Source organism: Pleurodeles waltl, chromosome 11, assembly GCF_031143425.1.
Source record: "Pleurodeles waltl isolate 20211129_DDA chromosome 11, aPleWal1.hap1.20221129, whole genome shotgun sequence".
NCBI classification, from domain to species: domain Eukaryota; kingdom Metazoa; phylum Chordata; class Amphibia; order Caudata; family Salamandridae; genus Pleurodeles; species Pleurodeles waltl.
Genome location: NC_090450.1, coordinates 968,590,491 through 968,617,260, shown reverse-complemented (window position 1 = coordinate 968,617,260; position 26,770 = coordinate 968,590,491). Strand labels below are relative to the sequence as shown.

The window sequence follows — 26,770 nt, the reverse complement described above, 5'->3', positions numbered from 1 at the left end:
GCAACCCCAATGTTTCAACTGTGGGGAGTGGGGCCATATCGCCCGTGGATGTCCCAGAAAGCAGGAGGGTATAGAGCCAATGGAGATAGGCATAACTAGAGGCAGAGTCTTATGCCTAGGAAAGAGTGACGTCTCCTTTAAATACCCCCTGATGATCAACGGAAAACCTGTTATGGCCTTAATTGACTCCGGGTGTAGTCAGTCAGTAGTCCGACGTAGTCTGATTCACCATATACCACCCCCTGAGGACCAATGGGTTACGATATGCTGTATCCATGGAGATCGAGCCCAGTATCCGCTTCTCAACATAGACATAGGCTGGGACGGACATATAGACAGTCTGCCTGTGGGGCTCATGGACAACCTAATAGAGGAATGTGTAATAGGAACGGACTATCAAAGATTCGACGACCTTTTAGACAGGACCAGACAGAAAAACCCAGTGGACAACTGGTGGGGTGATGCGCCATTCCGAGATGATGCTATACCTAGTCATCCCACTAGACGGAAGTTAACACGAAAAGAGAGGAGAACGGAGAAACGTAAATACGCCTGGCAACAGGACCAACAAAACAAAGAAGGAGTCATGGCCCTCCTAGACGCAGCCCCCATATCGTTTAGGATGAGTCAGCACGAGGATCCCACCTTAAAACATGCTTGGAAGAATGCTAAAACCGCCTCAACTGGAGAGGTAGGTCCTTACTTCTTGACCTCAAAAGATCTGTTATATAGGGTCACCACCAAAACAAATGGGGAGAAAAGACAGCTTGTCGTTCCCGAACCTTACCGAACCCAGGTACTCTTCCTAGCCCACAACCAACCAGGGGGAGGACATTGTGGTAGGGAGAAAACGGAAGAATACTTACTCAGGCGGTTTTACTGGCCGGGAGTATATGCCCATATCAGAAGATACTGTGCTCAATGTCCTAAGTGCCAACTTGTGGAGCCAGGAACCCTCCGTAAAGCACCGTTGCGACCCCTACCTCTGATTGATATACCATTCAAACGGGTCGGTATGGACATAGTTGGTCCTCTTTTACCGTCTAGTAAAGGGCATACCCACATTCTCGTGCTCGTAGACTACGCAAGTAGGTACCCCGAGGCCATTCCCCTTTCCAGCACCACTACGAAAAACGTAGCACAAGCTATGATATCTTTTTTTTCCCGGGTGGGATTCCCCGAAGAACTCCTTACGGACCAGGGAACTCCATTCATCTCAGGGCTAATGAAACAAATCTGTACATCCCTAGGGGTTCAACAGATAAAAACATCTGTCTACCATCCACAAACGGATGGATTGGTCGAACGGTATAATCGCACCATAAAAACCCTTTTAAGGAAAGTGGTGAATGAGACAGGTAAGGACTGGGATCAGAAGCTTCCCCTAGTATTGTACGCGATAAGGACACATGAACAATCCTCTACTGGGCATAGCCCGTTTGAACTTGTATTTGGGAGACAACCAAGAAACCTTCTAGATATGGCAGTGGAACTCTGGGAGGAGGAGGAGAACGAAGAACGTCCTATCCTAGACTATGTCCATAAGTTAAAAACCCAACTCCAATCAGTATGGGAGGATGTAAGGCAGCATCTAACAGAAGCCCAAAATAACCAAAAAACTTACTATGACCAGGGTACCAAACTCAGGATCTTACAACCCAATGACAAGGTGTTAATCCTCAGGCCCACCTCAGAGCACAAATTAATAGCCAAATGGCAGGGACCATACAAAATCTTAAAAAGAGTTACCCCCGTTACCTATTTATTAGAATTAAGAAATAATCCGAGACGAACCCAGATTTACCACATTAACCTATTAAAGAAATGGGAAGAACCTGCAAGCGATAACTTAGCATTAGCGAGGGGATGTCTGATCACGCCGACTCAACCTTTAGGGTTGGAATTGTGCCCCACCTCACTGTATGACCCTCAACAGCTCCCCAAAATCAATGAGTCCCTTTCCGAGATAGAGACCCGGCAAATGACGGAGTTAGTCCACCGTCATGCCTACTTCTTTTCTGAACTACCGGGGAAAACAGCACTGGTCCAGCATCACATTAGAACCCCGGAAGGAAAAGTAGTACGCTAACGACCTTATCGAATTCCCGAGGCAAGGAAAACCCTCATAGAAGAGGAAATCGATAAAATGTTGCGTTTAGGAGTCATTGAAACATCTACCAGCCCGTGGTGTTCTCCGATTGTCATAGTGCCGAAGCCGGATGGCTCTATCCGCTTCTGCATTGACTTCCGGAAGCTCAATGAGATATCCCTTTTTGATACATACCCCATTCCTCGGGTAGATGAAGTCTTGGAGAAGATTGGGCAGGCCCGATATATGACTACTATTGATCTGACAAAGGGGTATTGGCAGATCCCCTTAGCACCCACTGACAAAGAAAAAACGGCGTTCGTATCCCCTCAGGTCTGTATCAATTCACGGTGCTCCCTTTCGGGCTTCATGGTGCCCCAGCAACGTTCCAACGACTAATGGATCAACTACTAAGACCCTACCATGATTTTACAGCTGCATATCTTGATGATATTGTTATTTTTAGTTCTACCTGGTCTACCCACCTCCTTCACCTGGAAAAGGTATTCTCCGCACTATCCGCAGCCGGGCTTACCGCCAACCCAAAGAAATGTGTACTAGGTCAGACCCAGATAGCCTACCTAGGTTACGTCATTGGGAATGGGCTCTTGAGTCCCCAAAAGGATAAAGTAGCCACCATTCGACAGATTCCCCTTCCTACCACAAAGAAGGAACTTCGCTCTTTTCTGGGGCTAGTTGGATACTATCGAAGGTTCATCCCTCAATACTCTACTATAACAGCCCCCCTTACGGACCTCTTAAAAAAACAATACCCGACTGTCCTACCTCCCTTTTCCCCCTCCCAACTTCAGGGATTCCAGTGGCTCCAGGAAGCCCTTACAACCGAACCAGTGTTGCGTTGTCCCGATTTTACCAGGCCTTTCCATCTCTTTACGGACGCATCCAATGCCGGGTTAGGGGCCGTGTTGGCACAACCTGACTGCCAGGGACATGAACACCTGATAGTCTACATCAGTAGGAAGCTATTGCCTAGGGAAACGAACTACCCCACTATAGAGAAGGAATGTCTAGCCATTAAATGGGCAATCGAATGTTTGCAGTATTACCTCCTGGGACGCCCATTCATCCTCTACACCGATCATGCGCCTTTAACGTGGTTGGCTTCCCATAAGGACACCAATTCCAGAGTACTCCGCTGGTTCCTTGAACTGCAACCCTTTACTTTTCAGATCCGCCATATCCCTGGGGCTCGCCAATGTCCCGCAGACTTCCTCTCCCGCTGCCCGGACTCCTCGGGCCTATACCAGTCCCGTTCATGGGAAGGGGTGTGTAGGAGGGCGCCGCAAGAATCCCAATCCTGGCGCTCCTCGAACGCCTCGCCAGATCTACAACCCCGTCGTCATGGAGACGCGTGGGGGAGGAGACGGAAGTTGGCCCCGGAGTTCCGGGTTGCCGAGACTGAAGAAGGACGCAACGGGACGGGAGGGGACTCCTCCTCGGGACGCGATACGGAGCCAGAGGGAGAGATCATTGGACAGCGCGAGAAGGAGAGAAACGCCGAGCCAGACCATGCAGAGGAGACGGAGAGAAGCGTCAACCCGGGATACCCAGGAAGGGAGAGGGAAGAAAAGACTGAAGAGCCGCCCCGAGAGGAGACGGAGGACGCGACAGCCTGCCACGGCCCAGGAGGGTCGTGGCTGGACAAGGTACGTGCTCTAGTAAAGGGCCGTAGCAGAACCCAGGGAAGGGGAAGGGTAGGAAGCGAGGGGAGGATTAGAAAGGGGTGGAAAGGGGAGGAAGGGAGACAGGGTGACTATCTCTAAAAGGGGAGCGCCTGAGGTGGGACAAGTTCCCTGGGCACCATAACAATCACGTATATTGTGCTGACACTAGAAAAAGAAACCCACTCACCTCCCCACTAAAAAGAATAGAGTAACCCCTCCATCACATCCCCCCCCCTTTCGTATTTCACCTCCTCTCACATACCCCTATACAGAAACAAAACCGTGCTTACCCTCCCCACTTACCGGCTGCCACCTTGTTTTTGTTCTTCCGAGGAAACCTGCCGCCAGGATACCGGAACACGCCATCTGGAGGAGAAAAGGAAAGGGAAGAAATAAACAACCCACCTGAGACGGATAGAGACCAGAGCAGGAAGAGAAGGAAAGAAAAAGGGAACTCAGAACCATCAGTTACTAACAGACTGTTCTAGGTTATTTTCCCCTTTACTGCCTCCAAGAACAATAAAAAGCACGTAAAACCCTGAAAAGGGTAGTTAACCTCAGTGTGTGTGTCCTCTATCACCCCTACACCGCACCCATCGCCCTCAATAGGATATAATGGACTCGTAATACGGCTGGTGGTATATCCGTCACTTTACCGTCACTTTTGGGACGGATTAACACCTCCTCCAAAGTTGTAATAACCCCCTTGGTGTTTTATTTTGAACTTTGGCCATTGTGATAACTGATCAATTAACACAACAGGAACAACTTGACTCTTAGAGATTCACATGCGTCCCACAATATCTTTCCTATACTCTGCTCGGTCTGGATACAGGTGCATTTTCACAATTTCCTGTCTTGTGTGATTTATCACTAATGGCACATTCAATGAAAAATCTAACTTTGTTCTCAATACATCTATCAATGGCTGGGCCCCAAAATTCACTTCTGACCTTTCTCTTCATACTGTCCATGCTGGGATGGCCCTCATGAGCCATATCTAACACAGCTTGTCTTAAACTTTCTAGTAGTCCCAATTGTTCTTCTCTCATTCACGTGTTATTCTGCTCCGATAACTCGTGAACCACATGCAGATAAGGTAAATACATTTTTTCCAAGACCCTTTTGTTAGGCCACTTTGATCTTATGTATTCTAACACTTTTTGAACCTCTTCATCATTTTCACTGGCTGCTTTCCCATGACCCTTCTACAATGCACCCTTTGGGAACCACTTTTTCCATATCATTATCATTAGTACACGTTTCCTTGTCTTTTACTGATAGCCTTGATAAAAAAATCTGCTAGAATATTCATTGCTCCAGGAATATATTCAACCTTAAAATGAAACCCCTGCAGTTTGTATTGCCATCTAGAAATTCTGGGTGTCACCTTAACACAACCTTTTGTGGTAAATAGGTCTACCAGTGGTCGATGAACCGATCTTACTTTGAATTTTGTACCAATAACATATTTCCGAAAGTATTCAATTCTCCACCAGCTCACTAATGTTTCAATTTCCAAAGTTGAATATTAAAATTCTTCACCATTCAATGGTCTAGACAAACACAATCGTAACTAACTTGCCTTTGTGATCCTGCATGAGCACCGCTCTGATACTAACATTACTGGTATGTGACACAATGACTGAATCATATCTAGTTTCAATGTGTCATGTCGATAATGCAGGAGTTGAAGAGGTTTCAGATTTTAATTCTTTGAACTCAGATGTACAACTCTCGTCCCACAAAAATTGTTGATTTTTTTTCATCAAATTTCTCACCTTCACTGATTTGTTTGAAAATAATGGGATAAACTTAGCATAATAATCTGCCAACCCAAGGAATGATCTGAGTTGATTTTTATTCTGTGGTCCATGAGCCTCTTCTGATGCTCTAACAGAACGACATTCAGGTGAAACACCATGTCTACCAATGTTATGGTTCAAGTAATCTACAGACTCCTTCAAATTTGCATTTTTCCTTGGTTAGAATCGGGCCATTACTTTGTAGAATATCCAGTACCCTACATGGGGTTTCTGCATGTTCCTTGTTTGTATTACCAAAGACTAAAATGTCATCTTGAAACTACAGAACGTTCTTCATATCTTTGAACAATTGATGCGTGGCACTTTGGAAGTCTGCAAATGCTGAAATCAACCCAAATGGCATTCTCTTATATCTTTATGTCCCTTCTGTTATAAATCATGTGTACTCTTTGCTATCCTCATTTAGTGCTATTTGATAGTACGCACTAGGTAGATCCAATGTGGAAAGTACAGTTGCTCCTTTCAACACTGAAAACATATCCCCAATATTAGGTAGTGGATGTTGATCAGCCCATATACAAGCATTTAGATCTCTTAAATCGACACACAGTCTGAACTTTCCATTAGGTTTGTGCATTACTACCACTGGTGATAACCAGGGGATTCAATATCCTCTATTATATCTTATTTGGACAATTTCTCCAATTCCTCTTTTAGTGCTTCCGTCATGGCTAAAGATATATTTCTGACCTTGTACACCTGGTGTCACGTTTCTGTTTTTATATGATTTTATGCACAAAATTCTTCAAAAGTCCCAGCTGTGGGAAAACAACTTCTCCCATTCATTGCCTTAGCCTCATTAACCGGTAAAATCAGGACATCATATCCTAACACCCGGTCAGGATGGTTCTGGGTGAGAGTGATCATTAAATCTCTTTGCTGCGGCCAGCCCAATAAACAAGATCCTTCCTTGGCCACATATATTTTTGCCTCAACTGTTTTACCTTTGAAACTAAAATCAGAAGCAAAATATCCTAAGACTTCAATCAATTTGTTACCATAGCCTACCTGTTTGATAACTGGCGGCGACAACTGGGAATTTGTTTAAACATTCATCATCAATGAAGGTATGTCTAGCGCTTAAGTCTGCCATTCCCTTTATCTTTACCTCCGATGTTAACAACACAAAAAGTAGCATCATTTATCTTTTTGTTCATTTCAGATATACTCAATGTGTACTCCTCTGATCTGTCCTCTGGTTCATGACTGATCTCTTTCACATAATCAGTTTTTTGTTTGCCTCAACTCCATTATCTTTAGAATTGTTTCTATTTTACACACTCTAGAGTAATGTCCTTTAACACTACAATACATGCAAATCTGTCCTATTGCTGGACCCGATTTATCATTAGCTAAGTGACCTGACAATCTGCATTTAAACATATATATTCTTTCATATCAGTACTTTGTGTATGAGTTTCAGACTTGAATTTTCCCTTTCCACCAACCAATTTTCTTCAACATTTGCTTTCTTAATCTATTACCCAACGTTAAATCATCTACAGATAACAATATCTCCTGTAACTTTGTGTCACCTATTTTATGCACCAGTTGTTATGTTGCATGTAATCATGAAAAGAAGCATAGTTACACTTAGCTGCTAAAATTCTTAAATCATTTACAAAAACATCAATCAATTTGTTAGACATTTGACCTTTACTTAAAAATGTGTCTTGCTACCACCTCATTGATTTTTTTAGTATATAAGTTGTCCAATTGTTGTATCGCCATCTGATATAGGTATATATAATCTCCATCCTCTTCTTCCACAGTTATTGGTGGTAAATGATATAGTATGCGTTTTTCTTCCACACATGAGCAATGCTTTAAAATGGCCAGTTTCTGCTTGTCAGTGTAGATATCACCCATAATTGCTTCAATATAAGCTTCAAAACCATCTTTCCATTGTTTTCATTCTAATATAGGATCTCCTGGTGTAGGTAGAAAAGGTATTGGTGGAGTAATACCTTCCATGCTTAAGAGCTACTATGAATCTTGTTGTATTATATTCTAAGACTGACAGTTTTACTTATTAAGGGGGTCATTACGACCTCAGCGGTCTTGGAAAAAGACCGCCGAGGCCGCGGGAGACAGAATACCGCCATTGCAGGCAGTATTCCTGTCTCCCTATTATGACATTTTGGCTGGGCCAGCGGATGGTAACAGTGTTACCGTCTGCTGGCCCAGTGGAAACGTGACATCAACATTGCAGCCGGCTCGTAATAGAGCCGGCAGCAATGCTGATGTGCAGGGGTGCAGTAGAACCCGTTGCGCATTTCACTGCCCGAAATTTGGGCAGTGAAATGCGCGACGGGGCTATGCCTGGGGGCCCCTGCACTGCCCATGCCAAGTGCATGGGCAGTGCAGGGGCCCCCAGGGGCACCCCAAGTCCCCTTACCGCCAGCCTTTCAATGGCGGTGTTTACCGCCACGGACAGGCTGGCGGTCGGGGACTCATAATTCCCAGGGCAGCAGTGCTTGCACCGCTGACCTGGGGATTATGACCGCCAGGCGGAATCCTGGCGGTATATTGGAGGGGCCGGCGGTACGGCCGTGGCAATTGCGCCACGGTCATAATTGCTGGCGGAACACCGCCAGCCTGTTGGTAGTGTTACCGCCACCTTACCGACCGGCCGCCAGGGTCGTAATGACCCCCTAAATGTGCATATTCCAAGGGTTTGTTTTATTCTTTTAACTTCTGGTGTTCACACTGATGTGTGAATCACTGTAATTGTTTGTGCTTTTTCATTCCTAGTGTTCGCAAAGGTGTGTGAATCACCGAAATAACGAATGACCCAGTTTCATTTTTTTTGTGTTCACACAGGTGGCGAATTACCGAAATTACTTGTAGCCCCTTAACTTTGTTATTACAATTGGTGTGTTAATCACCAATGTTTTGTTTTAGTAACTTTAGTGTTTGCAATGGTGTGCGAATCACCATGTTTGTTAGTTCTCACAAAACTTTCTTTGTGCTTAAATTTGGACAGTCAATATGGCTGCCGCAGCTATGTGCTGCTATTCCGTGTTTGTTAGTTTTCGAAAACACAAAGACTGCATTTGCGCTTGAAATTATACATCCAATATGGCTGCCCCGTTATGTGATGAGAAAAGTACCTGCTCTAGTATTTAAATGTTGAGAGTGTGGTGATGTGCTGGTTTGGGAAGCTCATGAATGCTCTGAGAGAGCGTTCTAGTTTTTTCTTGACACGTGTGTCTTCACACGCATACAGCTTGCATGTGTGCTTGTAGTCACTGCTTTAAATTACTCGCTCGTGCCTGTACTTACAGATGCCCAAAATTCCAGTTGTCTGGCTTCATAGCTCTTTACCCTTTTTTAGAGCTCATCAATATCAATTCAACATAGAATGCAGATGGTGACACTTGGTGTTCATGCCAATCCTTTTACTTGTCATGATCTGCCACTCCTCAATGTCGTATGATGCCAGGCTTCTTCAATCAGAGTTCTGCTTGTCGCCAGTGTAATGTTCTACTTAAAAACACAATCCACATGCAACAGGACTTATTGATCAGAAGTCTGGAGATAACCTCTACTTACAGAGAGGCATGAGCCAACTGTCAGTGGTTGGAATCTAGTCTTCAGTTGTTCTTCTGCATTCGAGATTGCAACCAACTGGATTGGCTAGGATGTAACATTTACCATTAATAGGAAACCTACTTCATGTTTCATTCATACCACTGCTAACCAGTCTGCCCTCAAATTCTCTGAATTTCCCTGAATATCTCTCTCAGGTTTGTCCATCTATACAGATGGCATCTCCAGAAAGTTCCTCATCATTATACGTCATGCCATGTTCCTATTACCTTAGGTCCCATCTACAACAAACATGCCTTTTTACTAAGACTCTCATCCCTTACAAATCTGTTAGGATGTGACTTGCTTTGTAAGTTGAACTGTACTGTTTTCTGTACTAAATAAGGTGTTTTCTTGAATGTTCTTCCACATCATGAAAAATACATTTTTGCCTGTTCTTTGTGAATCAAATATGTCTGCTATTGAATGTGATTAATTTGTACCTCTGATAACTGAGTAAAATGCATGTGCCGTCAATGTTATGATCCACAGGTGCAAATGATGTTGGATATATTGTAACAGGCAATCCTCTCAAGATTAAAGTGAACCTTTTGAAGTAGCTACCTCATATCCCACACTACCCTCTCCATCCTACAGGTCAAACTAAAGCTGGAATTTGACCCTTGTCGCTGACCTTATTACATCAAGAATTTATGTCCCTTCTGTTAGTCGCTGTAATATATCATACTCCCTGTAAAAAAGTCAGGTAAGACCAATGTGTACTGATTTCTGCAGTATGGCTGCTCTATCAAAAGTGTGGAACAAAGGACATAAGGCTTCTAAAGAGAAATGACAATGTTGTCTTTCTCATGTGGGCTGCTTATGTCATGAAACTTCTGCTACTGAGCGTCGTCTGTCCTCTGATCGGATAGCAGCCATACATACGTAAGTTACCCTGCCCAATAATTGTCTCTACGGTATGCAACTTCATTGTATTGCCATGAAAGAAGCAGATGCACTCTTGGAGTACTGGTGAAAAATTATGAGGATCAGAAAAAGGCTGCATATTATTCGTCCACCCACGATCCTGTTGTGGCAGGGCTCCCACCATTTTGTGCTCTTTTTAGATAGTTTCCCACCATGTGGAAACTTCTAAAACCTTGTGTTCGATTCAACTCTGATTATAGGTGTTTGTTGGACATGTCTCTCTCTGAAGGGTCATCCCCAAATTGTTGCCTTCACCCTCCTGTTTTCTGAACCCTCTTTGTTGGCTTTTGGGACTCTGTGCACTTTACCACTACTAACAATTGCTAAAGGGCTTACACCCAATTGGCACACTTCACTTGCTTGTGAGTCCCCAGTAAAGTGGTACTACATGTATCCAAGGCCTGTAAATGAAATACTACTAGTGGGCCTGCAGCACTTATTGTGCTACCCACTTAGGAAGACCTTTAAAGACATGTCTCAGGCCTGCCAGAGCAGCTTGTGTGAGCACTTTTAAACTTCCACTCCATCCAGGCGAAATAAGTCTTTTGTCAGGCCCAAACTTTCCTTTTTAATACATATAAGTCACCCCTAGGGTAGGCCCCGAACAGCGTATAGGAAAGGGTGTGTTGCTTTTAAAATGTTGGACATGTACTATAAGGTTTTATATGTCCCAGTAGTAAACATTTCTCATTCACTATTGCAAAGCCTACTTCTCCCATAGTATAACATTGGGTTACCATATTACATTTAATAAGTGATAATTTTTTATTCGAAGCAAGAAGGAAAGCCATGTTTGATGTTTGAGGAATTGTAATTCAAAACCCTCTTTGAAGGTTGAGTTTAGGATTCTAAGTCACAATTCTGAAAATACCACTCTTAGAAAGTTGGTATTTTCTTGTCCTAACCATTTGGTGCCTGCAGTCTGTTCCTGGGTCACATTACTTGGTGTAGTTAACAGTTGGCCTTTGAGTATTCCTCTCAGACAGCGTCACAATAGAGGGTCTGGATGCTGGCAGGATGGGCCATCTCTGACAGGATGGAGGGGCAGAGCTGTCACCTACCACACTTGCACTTCAAAGGCACTGGCCCAGCTCACACACAAAGGACTTTACACTAACCTACTGGGCATCCAGACAAATGGGGACCAGGACAGGAAGGCAGGAAATTCTAGACTCCTCTCTAGGGGGAAACACCAGAATATTTTTCCACTTCAAAGTGGGCACTTGGTATAAAAACGAGACCTTTAGGCCCCAGTGGTGGTTGCCACCCCAAATATTTGGGTGGGCAGCCACTTACCAGCAGTGCCTGGTCAACGCCAAAAGTGTCAGTCATGGCTTGTTATAAGCATAGTTTATAATGAACCACGACTGAGGACTCTGGCAATGAGGCTGAAGGCAGTGTATGTCAGTGCATCAGTGGGTTAAAAAGAATAAAATAAATATGTACTCACCCACTGCATGCACTAGCTTGCCTCCGGAGCTCCTGCTTCAGTTCCTTGGCGCTGGTAGTCTGCATGCTGTAGCAGTTCCCCATACCAATCTGAACGCTGCTCTCATGCTGCTCATAATGTTAGCAGCTTAAGAGGAAGGCCAGGATTGGCTGGAGCGGGCTGCCCTGATGCTCCTGCAGGCACTGGGGACCTGTTCTCCACCCAGCTGTCTTAGACAGCTGAGTGGAGAGGTTTACACTGGGCATGTCAGGCTGGCCTGCGCAAGACAGCTGGCAAAAGTGAAAGGCACACTGTAAACACGGCTCGGGCTGGGGAAAGAGAAAAGTACAATGGTAATAAATTCACTTTATTATTTTTCACTTTTTGCAGCTCTGGCAGCAGGGGGGGCAACTCTCCTCTGCCTTAATGGAGGGGCCGCCGTTGTAGGACTCACTCTTCAGGTCACATCTGGACTTGTGGAAGATTCAGAATAAGGACTGCTCTGCTGCAAGAAGGTCTGCCCAGCTGCTCTTCTTCCCTGCCTGCTAGAGGGGCTGTTCTACTGCCCTGCTACCTGAGGAAGAAGGACTGGGCCTGCATGCTGGAGCCAGGACCACCAGAGTGCCACCCAGGGCTAGTTGGCTATCCTCCTGTTCTGAGCTACAGGGACACAACAGACTCCAAAACCCTTGAGCCCTGCAACTGGACTCTGCCTACTGTGAGTACTAACCCCCCAGGTGGTGCCTCCCCAGTACTGGACCCTTGGAAGTGGGGATACATTTGCTCTGCCAGCCAAGCTGTGGTCCCCATCTGAACCAATACAGCACATCTGAACTGATGCAGCGCGATGCAACCCGACACAGCCCTTGCAGACCCTCATTGTAACCGATCGTAACTGACGCAACGCAACCCAATGCAAAATCTTGCAATGCATCCCTCGCTACTCCCCATCGGAACCGAAGAAGCATGATGCAACCCGACACGGACCTCGCCTCACAGGTCCTTATCGGAACAAACGCAGTGCGGCCCAACTCGCCGCAAGACCTTGCATGGCTCCTCTGATCCACCACTGCGCAACGCCCCGCATCCAGGACATGAGGTACAGTTCACAGCAGACCTAACCTGGTCCATGTATCCAGCCTGCACTTCATTGTGGTCAGCATCAACTTGTGACTTTGTATCGATCCTCTGCGACCATATAACCATGGCACTGTGTGGTTTTAGGCACTATTTGTACCTAAATCTTTCAAATTGCATACCTCTGGTTCTACTGATTAGATTTTTAATATTTTGATGTCAAATAATGTATTGAAATTTACTCTGCTTTTCTGAACTAGTGTGGGATATTCTTGTGTTGTTCTTTTTACTATATTACTGTTTGTATGTAAATCTTTACAAATTGCCTCTAAGTTAAGCCTGGCTGCTTTTGTGCCAAGCTACCAGATTGTTAAACACACGTTAATTTAGTGACTTTTTGTGGTTCAGGCTGACAAGGATTGTGGCTGCTGCTTGAGTAAGGGTTCAACCCCCTCAACCTACAACCCAATTTACCACGGTGTTCTTCACTCAGATGCTGATTTACTTCTTTGCATCAAAATGCAACATTTGTCTACTGCCAGGTTATCCTGATACGAGGTACTCTGGTCGTCTTCACACATAACCTTAGTCAGTTGTCCCACTGAGCCCAGCCTCTTTAATGCCCACCCAGCAACCGGGAGAAGCCTATGTTTGCCTCGTGTTCACTGAGCATGTAACAAAACCCTGCATTAATATCACTGAAACTCCAATACCCACCAGTGGACTTGCTGATTATGCTGATGGTCCATGTCTTTGAGATGTTGCTGGAACTTAACTGCTGGTTATGCTGTGTGTACCTGTTACCTGAACAGCCGCACACACTTTTACTAACCCACAACACCTACACTCTGCCTCAGTCTCACTCGTACACACTCCCCGCTTCCACAAAAGCAAAACTGGAGGTCACTCATTCTCCTACATCACACCCTAGACATTGAAGAACCACCCTCAACACATCAGAGCCTGCTCCTCACGTCCTGAGTTCTGCAAGAAGCTAAAGACCGGGCCCTCCACATAAGCACCTTGGGACCACCCACCTGCACATCATGCCCAAGAGCCTGGAAACCCTCTTGGGTGCTAGTGCGCTATACAAATCACCATAACATAATATTACATTGAACATGCCTCGCTCATGTTCAGTCCGCAGAAGGAGATGAATTTATGGCCCTGACTAGGGCAGGCATCTTCCCTGACAAAATGACTGTCACTATAGTCACAAGTTTTAGTATGCTTTTGGCGTAGCCCGTGATTTGGGGTTTATGACCTCAGCAGGGACCCATATTAACAAGCATTGGCAAAGCCAAAAGGTCTTGCCTTTGGACCTACTGGCTTTGTGATAACCTTTGAGCCATGCTGTACAGCATCCCGATACCGTGCAGCAAGGCTAAATAGGGGAAAAAATGGCTTTTTCTGTCACTTTGTGAGCATGTGCACCATGCATGCACGTGCCTACAAAATTACATCTTCACTTTTTAAAAAATATTGCCGTGGTCAAACACAAGATAAAGGCAACCAATCAAATCAGAAACAAGCCAATGAAAGCGACAAGGCTAACCAATGGTTAGCAATGGGCGGGCTTTTAGCCCACTGCACGTTCAGCGCTCCTCCTGTGTTGTTATCTCTCTTTGGGCTTCAAACCACGCCCATGTCACCTCAGTGTCTTTCATTGGTTCGTGGGCTTGCCTTTTAAAATCTGCTTGCTTTCATTAGTGGAAGGCATGCATACGTCATGTCTTTTCCGGTGGTTAGCCCTCCTAGAGCGCAGCGACCAAGTACTGGAAACCTACAAGGCTCGCTGTTTTCCATCGGGCTTCTGGACTACGTTTTAAATTTTTTCGCAGTGCGATCTTGCTGGGCAGAAGTCAAGCGCTTTGCATGATATCGACCCTGTTTCATAGTTAATTGCACTTTTGCCAGTTACGTAGATAATTGCACTTTTGCCGGTTACATGGATAATTGCACTTTTGCCGATAAATTTCAATACTAGTGAACTTTTATTTCCGTTTGTGTTTCTGCTTTGCACTTTTGGCGGCCGTCAGCTCGCTTATGTGAAACTTTAACTTTTCAGTGTGTATGGCAAGAAAATTCCAGTTAGTTATGTGAAACTGTTTTATTTTCATTTTCAATTTACGTGGCAAGAAAAGTCCGGTTAGGAGTTTACAATGCTAATTGCTCTAGCTCAAGCAAACCCTAGACCCGTTGCATTGCAAATGCTTGTTGATATGATTCGCAAACAGCTGAAGGCTGTGCGCTGGGCAACGCCTACAATCATGGACGTCAATTCGCCAACATGCCAGGAGTAGCGGAAGTGACATCACACGCCCCTTGGCCTTGACGTTCACTCACACGTGTGCTTACGCGCACACACCCACATAGTCCCCCTCTCAGCCATATACACAACATGCATTTAAAATCAGTGTTTTACCTGCCTCGGCTGCCGGGGAAGGTCATATTCTAGCTAACTGTGCTCCTTTCTAACACGAATAGTGAATAATCTTATATTCCTCACTATTTAATGAAAATGACAGAAAACAAGGAGAATGGAGGCCCAAGCAATGCGCAAAAACCTACAAAGGCAGTGCCAGGGGTCGCAAGGGGCACGCCGGTGGCAGCTGCGACCCCTGAACGACGTCCATGCTTGCAATCTGGTTCCCCGCATCAATGTGTCAGCCGTTCTAAAGCTCCCATCACCACTTGTGCTCGGCTGACGTCTGCAATGTTTGCAATGTCTTCTGACCTTGCATCAGGGATTGAAACTGTTAATGGATACCAATTGTTTTGCCTTTATTTTGGATTATTCATTTTAACTTATTCTTCGGCTTGGCCTTTGTGTGTGTGAGACTGTGACCCCCCATCTGCACACAGCAGGCCCTCTATCTCTGCCCCCTGCGGGGGTGGGCCGGGTCGGCTTCCAGGTTAGTGATTAGAAACTGGAGGCCAGTGGGCGGAGCCTACGACCCCCTCCTGCTTCTCTCAGCTTTAATCTGCACCTTATCGTGGGCTCCTCGGTCCTTAGTTAGGATGACCAGACGTCTCGGATTTCCCCGGACAGTTTTTAGAGAACTGTCCCGACGCATCTCTTAGTTTTTAAGAAAAATTCCCGGTTTTTGCAACAAAGGTCAGATCATTAAATAAATGTCCCTGTTTTTGGGACAAAGGTCAGATCATGTAGGGAAGCATAAGTAAGGTATGAAATAATTAAAGCAACTTATCTGTTACTGTCAGACAACACAGTCCCCTGTCTGCTCCCAGCAGAGAGACAGAGTGGGGGGCAGGGAGAGGTGGGTGGGGGCGGGGTGGGTTTGCAGGGTGGGATGTCAAGCCATTGCTCATTTTAAATATGTAGTCTTGTAAATGTGTGCATGTGTGTGTTGTATGCGTGTGTATGTATATATATATATATATATATATATATATACGCACATCTCTCTCTCCATATATATATATATTTATTATATATATAAACACACATGTGTAACACATTCACAAAGATACGCAAAAAAAAGGGCCAGGACCGATATAAAAGTGAGAGTAAAGTCTTTAGTCTTTCTTTTATGTCTGACCTATCCCGGTTTTTGCTCCTCAAAATCTGGTCACCCTATCCTTAGGGAAACCAGAGGGAGCCGGGCGGGCTGCTCCGACAGCTCAGCCTGTGGTGCGGGCTTTTGGCTGTGCTGCTTTCTGGTCTGCTGCTGCTGGGCCGTTTTTTACGGATGATTTCACTGACATTTAAACAAACATTGGCTGCAACAAGCTCAGATCCACGCATCCTTGCAAAACACTGGAGCAGCGTGTCACTGCAAGTTCAAAACTGACCGCAACTTGATGGGCCTGTTGTTCAGGTCTCCAGTTCACTGGTAGGGGGATGTGCCCGGACCGGCCTTCTGCCCCAGTCGACCCTGCTCCCCGGCCCCATCAGCCCTGGAGCAGACGTGCACTTGTCCATATCTGGCTGCTGGGAAAGGATGCTGGCCTGCTGCTGGAAACCCGGCGGCGACACCAGGATGTGGGATGTTTGTACTGCAGTAACCCCCCCTGAATTGATGGCTTCAGACTATTAATATATAGTATTTCCTAAGTATTTCTGCTTTTATGTGGAAACACCGCGTATTGTGATGCACTTTAGATTCACAGGTATGTGGAAATTTGCGGTAAACAGATTACCGTTTTTTTGCACGGTTCCTCTGGACTCCAAAGAAGGGTCTTTCAGGTAAAACACGAAAGGTTGTCTGTGTCTGAAGCCGAGACTCACCAGAAAGAGCAGGGGGCGGTAAACATGTCTAAACATGCCACCAAAAGAGGCGGTATCATACTGAAAGGCTGTCCCTGAGGAAGGGAGGGGGAATTACCACAGCCAGGGCCTTTAATGAGTCTGTTCCGGGGTTGAATCTGGCGGCCCTGACAGGCCAATGAACAAGACATTGTTTTATGTTTCACCCTCCATCCCTCCCCCACGTGCCTCCTGCCCTGACGTGTCTCTTCTTCACTCTCCTCCCAGGGTCCCTCCCCTTGGCTCCGGCACTCCCTCTTCTGTTACTCAGGCACTTCTCCTGCCATCGGCAGACCTCCCTCCCCGATTCTGCCCCTCTCTTCTCATACACTCCAGTCCCTCCCCACAGACTCTGTCCACCCTCTTCTCATACACTCCAGTCCCTCCACCAGACTCTGCCCACCCTCTTCTCATACACTCAGTCCCTCCCCGCAGACTCTGCCCCTGCTGCCGCCTACCTCCGTATCTCCTCTCCCCTCCCCATCACACCGCTTACTGCCCTCCCCTCAGACCTTGTCCCGCCCCTCTCCTCCCTGTTTCTGTAGGTTGCCCCCGCCCCAACTCTCCTCTGTCCTTCCCTCCACGTCTCCCTCTGTTCCTTCTCTCTCCTCTGGATGTGACTGTCTCTCCCACCTCCTGTCCCTCCCCACTTTCTCTCCCCCTCCCCTCCTTTTCACACCCCTCTCCTATCTGTCCCTCTCTCCGCGCTCAGTTCCTGGCAGACTCTGGCTGGGACCGCACCCTCCCTCCCCTCCACCATGCTGCCAGCCCCGGGCACCGCGCTGCTACCCAGCCCCCGCCGTCTGGCAGCCGCCGCCGCCCCCGCCGGGAAGGCGAAGCTCACCCACCCGGGCAAGGCCATCCTGGCAGGTAAGTGCCCTTGTCTGTGATGCCTGGGGTGGCCTCCGCTGAAGGAGACAGTCCGCAATGCATGTCTGACAGCTACACACCGCTTCCGTGATTGCCTGCAGCGCCCAGTAGAATGTACGGCACGCAGCAAGGCGCTTTACAGGCAGAACAGCGCAGACAAGTATTGACAAAGTAAACATAAGGCTTGTGCATGATGTCACAGTCTTTCCAAACGGTGTCTGTTATATTTTAGTGTGGACCAGCTCGTGTTTACCTAAACACATCTCTTCCTTGAGTGTCTGCACCATCCGGGTTACCCTCGCAGCTCTCAGCAGACTGCCTGGACCATGGTTTCCTGTGGACACCGCTCTCCCTCGGTTGTGGGCACCACCACACGTTCACCTGCGCACACATATCTTCTTTGTGTGTCCTCCCTCTCCCTTGTTTACTTGTTTCCTGCTCACACACACCTGGCCTGTGACAATAACCCCTTCCCCCCCCCAAGAGGCAGCACATTACTCTTCCCTGGTTGTCTGCACCCCCTGTTGCCCCGCAGAAACCAGGCGTGCCTTTCCATGCCAGTTTGCGTGCCGGCATTTCTTGTTTGCCAGCATTTGTCCCAGCCTTGGGTGACCCTTCCCGCATACCCCCACCACTCCCCCCACGACACATTTAGTTGTAAACATGTTGTTTTCCCTGACTTTGGACTTTGGTGTGACTTTGTTGCGAACGGTGCAGAATTCACAGCTCTGGTCAAGTGTGTGATCCTGGGCAAGCTGCGTTACCTCTGTGTGCCTCAGGCGTCTTATCTTCCAAAAGTGGGAGTTCTTGGCACCGACGCAAACGCTGTGTTAGGCGCTATACAAAGCCGGAAACAACTGGATATTTAGCTGCAGAATGCTGCCTCACAGGTTGGCATGGCTGGGGCAGCTACAGTCGGATGCCAGGAGTAAACCATGTCTTACAGAGAGTCGAGCCTTTGATCTGCAGTTTCCGTAGATGGGATACAGGCGCTTTAACCCCCTGAGCCATCAGAGAGTACCTGTCCGGCTGGTTGAGCTGTGTACAAGGATGCTGTTGAACCTGCTGTTGCTGGAGGGCGTGCCAGCCGGATGTTGCCACCTGGCAGGTCCTTGCAGCGGGCACCCCAGGTCGTCTGTCTTCTGATTGGCAGCTGAGTGGGGTGTGCACACCAGCACTGTTGCATACCCACTGATCTATAAATAGACTGTTATCCAGATGTAATACTCCAGTGTCTAAAGGTGGCTGGGGCGAGGGGGTGGGGCATTCCAGGGCTAATGGCCAGACTCCTGCCTCGTGACACGGCTGACAAGAGAGAGAGCAACTCACCTACCGAGAAATGTATGGAAACATAAAACCATGCATCCATAGTTGAATGAATGATTCTACGCACAAGCAAACCAATGCACCGAAGAAAGGTTGATTGCATGCATGAATGATTGAATTCATGAATGAACAAGTGAATGGTTAAATGCATAAATGAAGTCATGCGTCAATAATTGAATGATTAAAAGGACGAATTTAAAAAAAGCTTGGATTAATGGTTGAATGCAAGTGTGAGTCAGTGGTTGAATTCATGAAAAAAGAAGGGAATTAGTGAATGCATGGGTGATTGAATGGTTGATAGAGCACCTATTACAATTCAATTATTGACTCCTTAAATGGATGGATGAATTCAGGCACATGCTGGCGAATGACTGACTGAATGCATGAATGAACAAATGTATGGATTACTGCTTGTGTGAATCAATCAAACATTTGTAGAGCACGGCAAGTCACCCATGAGGGTTTCCAGGCGCTGGAGCTGCATGCTGCTGCGTGGAGGAATGATCATTCCAACATGCAGGTCTTTATTTCTCTTCTGAAGCACTGGAGTGACAGTGCGGTCCTGAGGTGCAGGGGGAGGTTGTTCCAGGTGGGAGAAGGAGCGTCCTCAGCTGTTGGCTTGGCGGATGCCTGGGGTGTCTGCCAGGGAGAGGTATCTGGTCAGTTGGTGGAAGGTCCGGCATTTGTTGTATGCTGGTCCATCATCCCGGGCCTTGCAGGCATGGATCAGCATCTTGAACGGGTATCTCTTCTGAATCGGAAGCCAGTGTAGTTTTTTTAAGATGGGGGTGTGATGTGGGTCCTTCCAGGGAGGTCGCGTGAGGTTGAATTAATGAATCTCTGAGCAACTGCAGGAAATAAATGATTGTTGCATTAAAGAATGCATGATTAAATACAACTCTATTGCAAATGAGTGAATACAATGGTGTGGGGCACCTCTGCAAAGTCACACTCCTTGTTGCATGGCTGATTCAAGTGCTGTCTGTACAACAACAACACTGCTTCTCAGGGCAGTGCCAGTGTCAGAGGTTAGGGATGCCAGTCTTCTTAAAACCCCACCCTGGGCGTTTTGGGAATGCCAGCCATGGGAAGTGGGCATTAGTCAGGAGGAATGCCAGGCAGGGGGTCTGTGTCTCTGAAGTTGGTGTGGTGTAGGTATGGTATTAGTCTCAGGGAGTTGGTGCCACTGCAGGTGTTAATAGAATCAGGGCGAATGCCAGTTTGGAGCAGTGCCTGCCTGCAGAAGCAGAGACCACTCCAGGAAGGTTTGCAGAGAACCCATAGTGCCCACTCTGGGGAGCGGGACACCCTGTGAGAGGGCCCGTCAAGGAGTGGGCACCATCTGGTTAGAGTGATGGTCTTGGCAGGGGACTGAAGAAGGAGGTGCCAGCCAGGGAGGGTTTTAAGGATATCAGTGTGTCTGATTGCCCTTCTGATGGGAGTGTGAGACACTCTGGGTAAATATGCAGCTAGAAAAGTAGGTGCCATCTAAAGGGCATGACAGTCAGGAGGATGGATGTCAACGTGGTGCAGAGGGTGGCAGTTGTGGACTGCTCGCATGGGAGTCTGGGGTCACTGCCAGTCTGGGTAGAGGGTGCCAGTCTGAGGACAGTCTCGGTGAGCGCCTGTCTAGTGAGAGTGGGCACGGGTCAGATGGAATGCCAGATGAAAAAGAAAACCTGTGAGTGTGTGTGTGCGTGGGGGGCAGTGTCGAGGGTGCCAGTCTGGTTAAGGGGGGCAGAGGTGAAGAACTATGGGAGCCTTTTCGGAGTGTGTGTTGTGAGGTGGAGGTGGTGCCAATCTGAAGGGGTGTGTATTAGGGAGGTGTCGAAATGAATGGAGTGCATGGGTGCCACTATCCCAGGTGGGTGCTAGGGTGGGCGGAGTGCCAGTCTTGTGCTGCCAGGGTGCCACTATCCCAGGTGGGTGCTAGTATGGGTGGAGTGCCAGTCTTGGGCTGGTAGCCCAGGGTGATGTGCTACTCTCCCAGGTGGGTGCTAGGATGGGTGGAGTGCTAGCATGGGTGGAGGGCTAGGAGGGGTGGAGGGCCAGGCTTCTGCTGCCAGCCCACGGTGCTACTCTCCCAGGTGGGTGCTAGGATGGGTGGAGTGCTAGGATGGGTGGAGTGCTAGGAGGGGTGGAGGGCTAGGAGGGGTGGAGGGCCAGGCTTCTGCTGCCAGCCCACGGTGCTACTCTTCCAGGTGGGTGCTAGGATGGGTGGAGTGCTAGGAGGGGTGGTGTGCGAGTCGTGTGCTGCCAGCCCACGGTGCTACTCTCCCAGGTGGGTGCTAGGATGGGTGGAGTGCTAGCATGGGTGGAGGGCTAGGAGGGGTGGAGGGCCAGGCTTCTGCTGCCAGCCCACGGTGCTACTCTCCCAGGTGGGTGCTAGGATGGGTGGTGTGCGAGTCGTGTGCTGCCAGGGTGGTACCAGTTGCTAGGATGGGCGGAGGGCCAGGAGGGGTGGAGGGCCAGGCTTGTGCTGCCAGCCCACGGTGCTACTCTCCCAGGTGGGTGCTAGGATGGGTGGAGTGCTAGTATGGGTGGAGGGCCAGGCTTGTGCTGCCAGCCCACGGTGCTACTCTTCCAGGTGGGTGCTAGGATGGGTGGAGTGCTAGGAGGGATGGAGGGCCAGGCTTCTGCTGCCAGCCCACGGTGCTACTCTTGCAGGTGGGTGCTAGGATGGGTGGAGTGCTAGGAGGGGTGGAGGGCCAGGCTTTTGCTGCCAGCCCACGGTGCTACTCTCCCAGGTGGGTGCTAGGATGGGTGGAGTGCTAGAAGGGGTGGAGGGCCAGGCTTGTACTGCCAGCCCACGGTGCTACTCTCCCAGGTGGGTGCTAGTATGGGTGGAGTGCCAGTCTTGGGCTGGTAGCCCAGGGTGATGTGCTACTCTCCCAGGTGGGTGCTAGGATGGGTGGAGTGCTAGCATGGGTGGAGGGCTAGGAGGGGTGGAGGGCCAGGCTTCTGCTGCCAGCCCACGGTGCTACTCTCCCAGGTGGGTGCTAGGATGGGTGGAGTGCTAGGATGGGTGGAGTGCTAGGAGGGGTGGAGGGCTAGGAGGGGTGGAGGGCTAGGAGGGGCGGAGGGCCAGGCTTCTGCTGCCAGCCCACGGTGCTACTCTTCCAGGTGGGTGCTAGGATGGGTGGAGTGCTAGGAGGGGTGGTGTGCGAGTCGTGTGCTGCCAGCCCACGGTGCTACTCTCCCAGGTGGGTGCTAGGATGGGTGGAGTGCTAGCATGGGTGGAGGGCTAGGAGGGGTGGAGGGCCAGGCTTCTGCTGCCAGCCCACGGTGCTACTCTCCCAGGTGGGTGCTAGGATGGGTGGTGTGCGAGTCGTGTGCTGCCAGGGTGGTACCAGTTGCTAGGATGGGCGGAGGGCCAGGAGGGGTGGAGGGCCAGGCTTGTGCTGCCAGCCCACGGTGCTACTCTCCCAGGTGGGTGCTAGGATGGGTGGAGTGCTAGTATGGGTGGAGGGCCAGGCTTGTGCTGCCAGCCCACGGTGCTACTCTTCCAGGTGGGTGCTAGGATGGGTGGAGTGCTAGGAGGGATGGAGGGCCAGGCTTCTGCTGCCAGCCCACGGTGCTACTCTTGCAGGTGGGTGCTAGGATGGGTGGAGTGCTAGGAGGGGTGGAGGGCCAGGCTTCTGCTGCCAGCCCACGGTGCTACTCTCCCAGGTGGGTGCTAGGATGGGTGGAGTGCTAGGAGGGGTGGAGGGCCAGGCTTCTGCTGCCAGCCCACGGTGCTACTCTCCCAGGTGGGTGCTAGGATGGGTGGAGTGCTAGAAGGGGTGGAGGGCCAGGCTTGTACTGCCAGCCCACGGTGCTACTCTCCCAGGTGGGTGCTGGGATGGGTGGAGTGCTAGGATGGGTGGAGGGCTAGGAGGGGTGGAGGGCCAGGCTTGTACTGCCAGCCCACGGTGCTGCTCTTCCAGGTGGGTGCTAGGATGGGTGGAGTGCTAGCATGGGTGGAGGGCTAGGAGGGGTGGAGGGCCAGGCTTGTACTGCCAGCCCACGGTGCTGCTCTTCCAGGTGGGTGCTAGGATGGGTGGAGTGCTAGCATGGGTGGAGGGCTAGGAGGGGTGGAGGGCTAGGAGGGGTGGAGGGCCAGGCTTGTGCTGCCAGCCCACGGTGCTGCGCCGCAGCCCGGCCTGGGGGAAGCAGATGAAGATGTGATTCTATGGTATGATACACAGCAGAGGACAGGCAGCCAATCAAAGGCCAGCATTCGTGCTTGCGGCCTCCTCATTGGAGCAGCGGCGGGGATGGGCAGACCGTGTGTGTGAGCTGGGAGGGTGGGCCTGCCCCTTCCCTGGGGGGCCCCAGGCTCCCTGTTCATACACGTGTCTGATATCCACACACAGTGCGCTGATGTCATCCTACGCACCGGGAAGAGATGCTCTTTAATGAAGTCTCACTGACTGATGGGTCCTGGCCAGCACGTACCTCAGGCGAGGCGGACTCACTCTCTCGGAGGTGGTCTCCCTGATATATGGCCTGCACATGTCATCTCACTGTGAGGAAGGGCGTAGCTTGGGGTGGGGGAGTCAACACCCCCTAATAAATGCATTCTGTAGTAAATAGTTGGGCAGAGATGCTTTAATTTAGGGATAATAGGGTGTTTGTCGATTTCACGTGTTATTTTGACATACACCTCGGGGGGAAAACAACAAAATCTCTCTCTCACACTCTCTCGTCTGTGTTCAAAGGGTCTTTGAAAATATTATTTTATAAAATATTGAGTTGCACCCACCCCGCTCAATCACACTCCTCGCTTCCTACCGCCCCTTAAGCCCCCCTCGCCCTGCTTCTGGAGAGTGTACTTTAACCAGCATGATTGGTGGGCAACGTGAAGCTCACCCCCCCTAGTGTTACTGTCTGCCCCTGACGGTGAGGTGGACCCCCTAATATCGCCTGCACGTCACTCTCGAGGAGGTGGACCCCCTAATGTCGCCTGCACGTCACTCTCGAGGAGGTGGACCCCCTAATGTCGCCTGCACGTCACTCTCGATGAGGTGGACTCCCTGGTAACGCACCACTTCAGATGTCTCCTGCCCTGCGGCTGTCACACCACTTGTGATGTCCCTCTCCCTTCAAATGCCACCTCACGTCTGATGTCTCCTGCCCTGCGGCTGTCACACCGCTTGTGATGTCTCCCTCCCTTCAAATGTCACCTCGCGTCTGATGTCTCCTGCCCTGCGGCTGTCACACCGCTTGGGATGTCCCTCTCCCTTCAAATGCCACCTCACGTCTGATGTCTCCGGCCCTGCGGCTGTCACACCACTTGTGATGTCTCCCTCCCTTCAAATGTCACCTCGCGTCTGATGTCTCCTGCCCTGCGGCTGTCACACCGCTTGTGATGTCTCCCTCCCTTCAAATGTCACCTCGCGTCTGATGTCTCCGGCTCTGCGGTTGTCACACCGCTTGGGATGTCTCCCTCCCTTCAAATGTCACCTCGCGTCTGATGTCTCCTGCCCTGCGGCTGTCACACCGCTTGGGATGTCTCCCTCCCTTCAAATGTCTCCCTTCAAATGCCACCTCGCGTCTGATGTCTCCTGCCCTGCGGCTGTCACACCGCTTGGGATGTCTCCCTCCCTTCAAATGTCTCCCTTCAAATGTCACCTCGCGTCTGATGTCTCCTGCCCTGCGGCTGTCACACCGCTTGGGATGTCCCTCTCCCTTCAAATGCCACCTCACGTCTGATGTCTCCGGCCCTGCGGCTGTCACACCACTTGTGATGTCTCCCTCCCTTCAAATGTCACCTCGCGTCTGATGTCTCCTGCCCTGCGGCTGTCACACCGCTTGTGATGTCTCCCTCCCTTCAAATGTCACCTCGCGTCTGATGTCTCCGGCTCTGCGGTTGTCACACCGCTTGGGATGTCTCCCTCCCTTCAAATGTCACCTCGCGTCTGATGTCTCCTGCCCTGCGGCTGTCACACCGCTTGGGATGTCTCCCTCCCTTCAAATGTCTCCCTTCAAATGCCACCTCGCGTCTGATGTCTCCTGCCCTGCGGCTGTCACACCGCTTGGGATGTCTCCCTCCCTTCAAATGTCTCCCTTCAAATGCCACCTCACGTCTGATGTCTCCGGCCCTGCGGCTGTCACGCCACTTGTGATGTCTCCCTCCTTCAAATGTCACCTCACGTCTGATGTCTCCGGCCCTGCGGCTGTCACACCGCTTGGGATGTCTCCCTCCGTTCAAATGCCACCTCACGTTTGATGTCTCCGGCCCTGCGGCTGTCACACCACTTGTGATGTCTCCCTCCCTTCAAATGTCACCTCGCGTCTGATGTCTCCGGCCCTGCGGCTGTCACACCGCTTGTGATGTCTGCTGCCCTCAAATGGCGCATCACTTGTGATGTCTGCACCTCTGCAGCTGTCACACTACTGCTGTCTCCCTCCCTTCAAATGGCACATCACTTGTGATGTCTCCTGCCCTGCAGGTGTCACATGACATCTGATGTCTCCTGCCCGTCAGATGTCATCTCTCTCTCGTGTCATCTCAGTTGTGTGCTCTGCCTGGCAGATGCTACCCACTCTGATTTAAGTGGCTCTCGCGTGATACCCCCATCTGCTTATGCCACCGCTTCTCTGTGGCGTGGCACTCAGGCGGTGCCCCTTGCCCTGCATATGTCATCTCACTGAGATGTTATAGTCTCACGACATAGGCTACAGATTTCACTCTCCGCTCCTGCGAGCTTACACTCACCGTGACATGACATCTCTTGCACAGTGAAATGTGCCGCTGTCAATCAATTAGGTTTTATGAAGCATGAGAGTCTCAAGGCGCTGGAGTTGCTAGCTGCTTCATGGCGCTATATTCATATCTTGAGTCCTTTTCTGAATTCCCGGAGAGACGCAGTGTTCCTGAGGTGCGGGGTAAGGTCTCCCCAGGCTTTGGGCACCAGGTGAGGTAAGAGGGAATCCTCCATGGTGGATCCGCAGATCCAGGGGTGTCTGCGAGGAAAAGGGAGGCGGATCGCAGCTGCGGGCGCCCACTGACGTACAGTGCGAGATGACGCCTCGTGCTGCAAGAGATGGCACTCTGTCCACCTCGCTTCTTCTTACGAGCCTGTGTGAGATGCCATGAAGATTACTGGAAGAGGTTTTGTCTCGGTGTCTGAAAGCTGTTACTCTTCTCTGATGTACTGAGAGAGATGGTGTTGCATTGTTGGGCACGGCACACCAAGCGTGTGCTGAATCTCGGCCAGTGTCAGATGTCAGCTCTTGTACTGTCAGATGTTAGTCTTAATTGTAAATGCCTTTTCTTGCACATAAAGGGCCAAATGTGCAATAATTTCCTTTTGTGACTTGAAAATTCGCTAATTGCGCGTTGCAAAAAGGAAATGTACTGATGCGTCACAGACTCATTTAGTGATTCCCAGTCTGGATTCTGCAAGACTGTGCAAGCTGCCTGGTTGCAAAAGACCTATTGTGGGTTTTCCAACACCCTAAACTAGGTGAAAAGTTATGTTTACCTACTTCCTGTTTGAAAAACCCTTGGCCTTTGACCTCGCACTGCTTTACAAAGTGTGAACTCCCGGTACATGCCATTCTAGAGCTTCTGCCAGACCGAGTAAGCTGCCTGGTTGCAAAAGACCTATTGTGGGTTTTCCAAGAATTGGCAGGGGTTTACAGCCTGCCTGCCTGCCTATTGCTTACCATTGGTTGGCTTTCTTGTCACTCATT

At 49.5% G+C, this 26,770-nt stretch overlaps 1 protein-coding gene and 1 long non-coding RNA gene across 3 annotated transcripts in view; one reads left to right on the top strand and one right to left on the bottom strand.

The window, feature by feature from the left end:
- Positions 1-16,875, bottom strand: part of LOC138266438 (uncharacterized) — a 37,383-nt gene extending 20,508 nt beyond the window's left edge. For both annotated transcript variants that reach the window (XR_011199524.1, XR_011199523.1), the window contains exons 1-2: positions 16,789-16,875; positions 4,078-4,140 (exon numbers count right to left, since the gene is read on the bottom strand). This is a non-coding gene — a long non-coding RNA (uncharacterized lncRNA). The remainder of the gene's footprint in view (positions 1-4,077; positions 4,141-16,788) is intronic.
- Positions 16,876-17,281: 406 nt separating this feature from the next.
- The window catches only part of SLC25A1 (solute carrier family 25 member 1), a 128,198-nt gene continuing 118,709 nt past the window's right edge, over positions 17,282-26,770 (top strand). Inside the window, exon 1 of the mRNA XM_069215204.1 lies at positions 17,282-17,764. Coding sequence (XP_069071305.1) covers positions 17,653-17,764 — 112 coding nt within the window. The 5' untranslated portion in view covers positions 17,282-17,652. The remainder of the gene's footprint in view (positions 17,765-26,770) is intronic.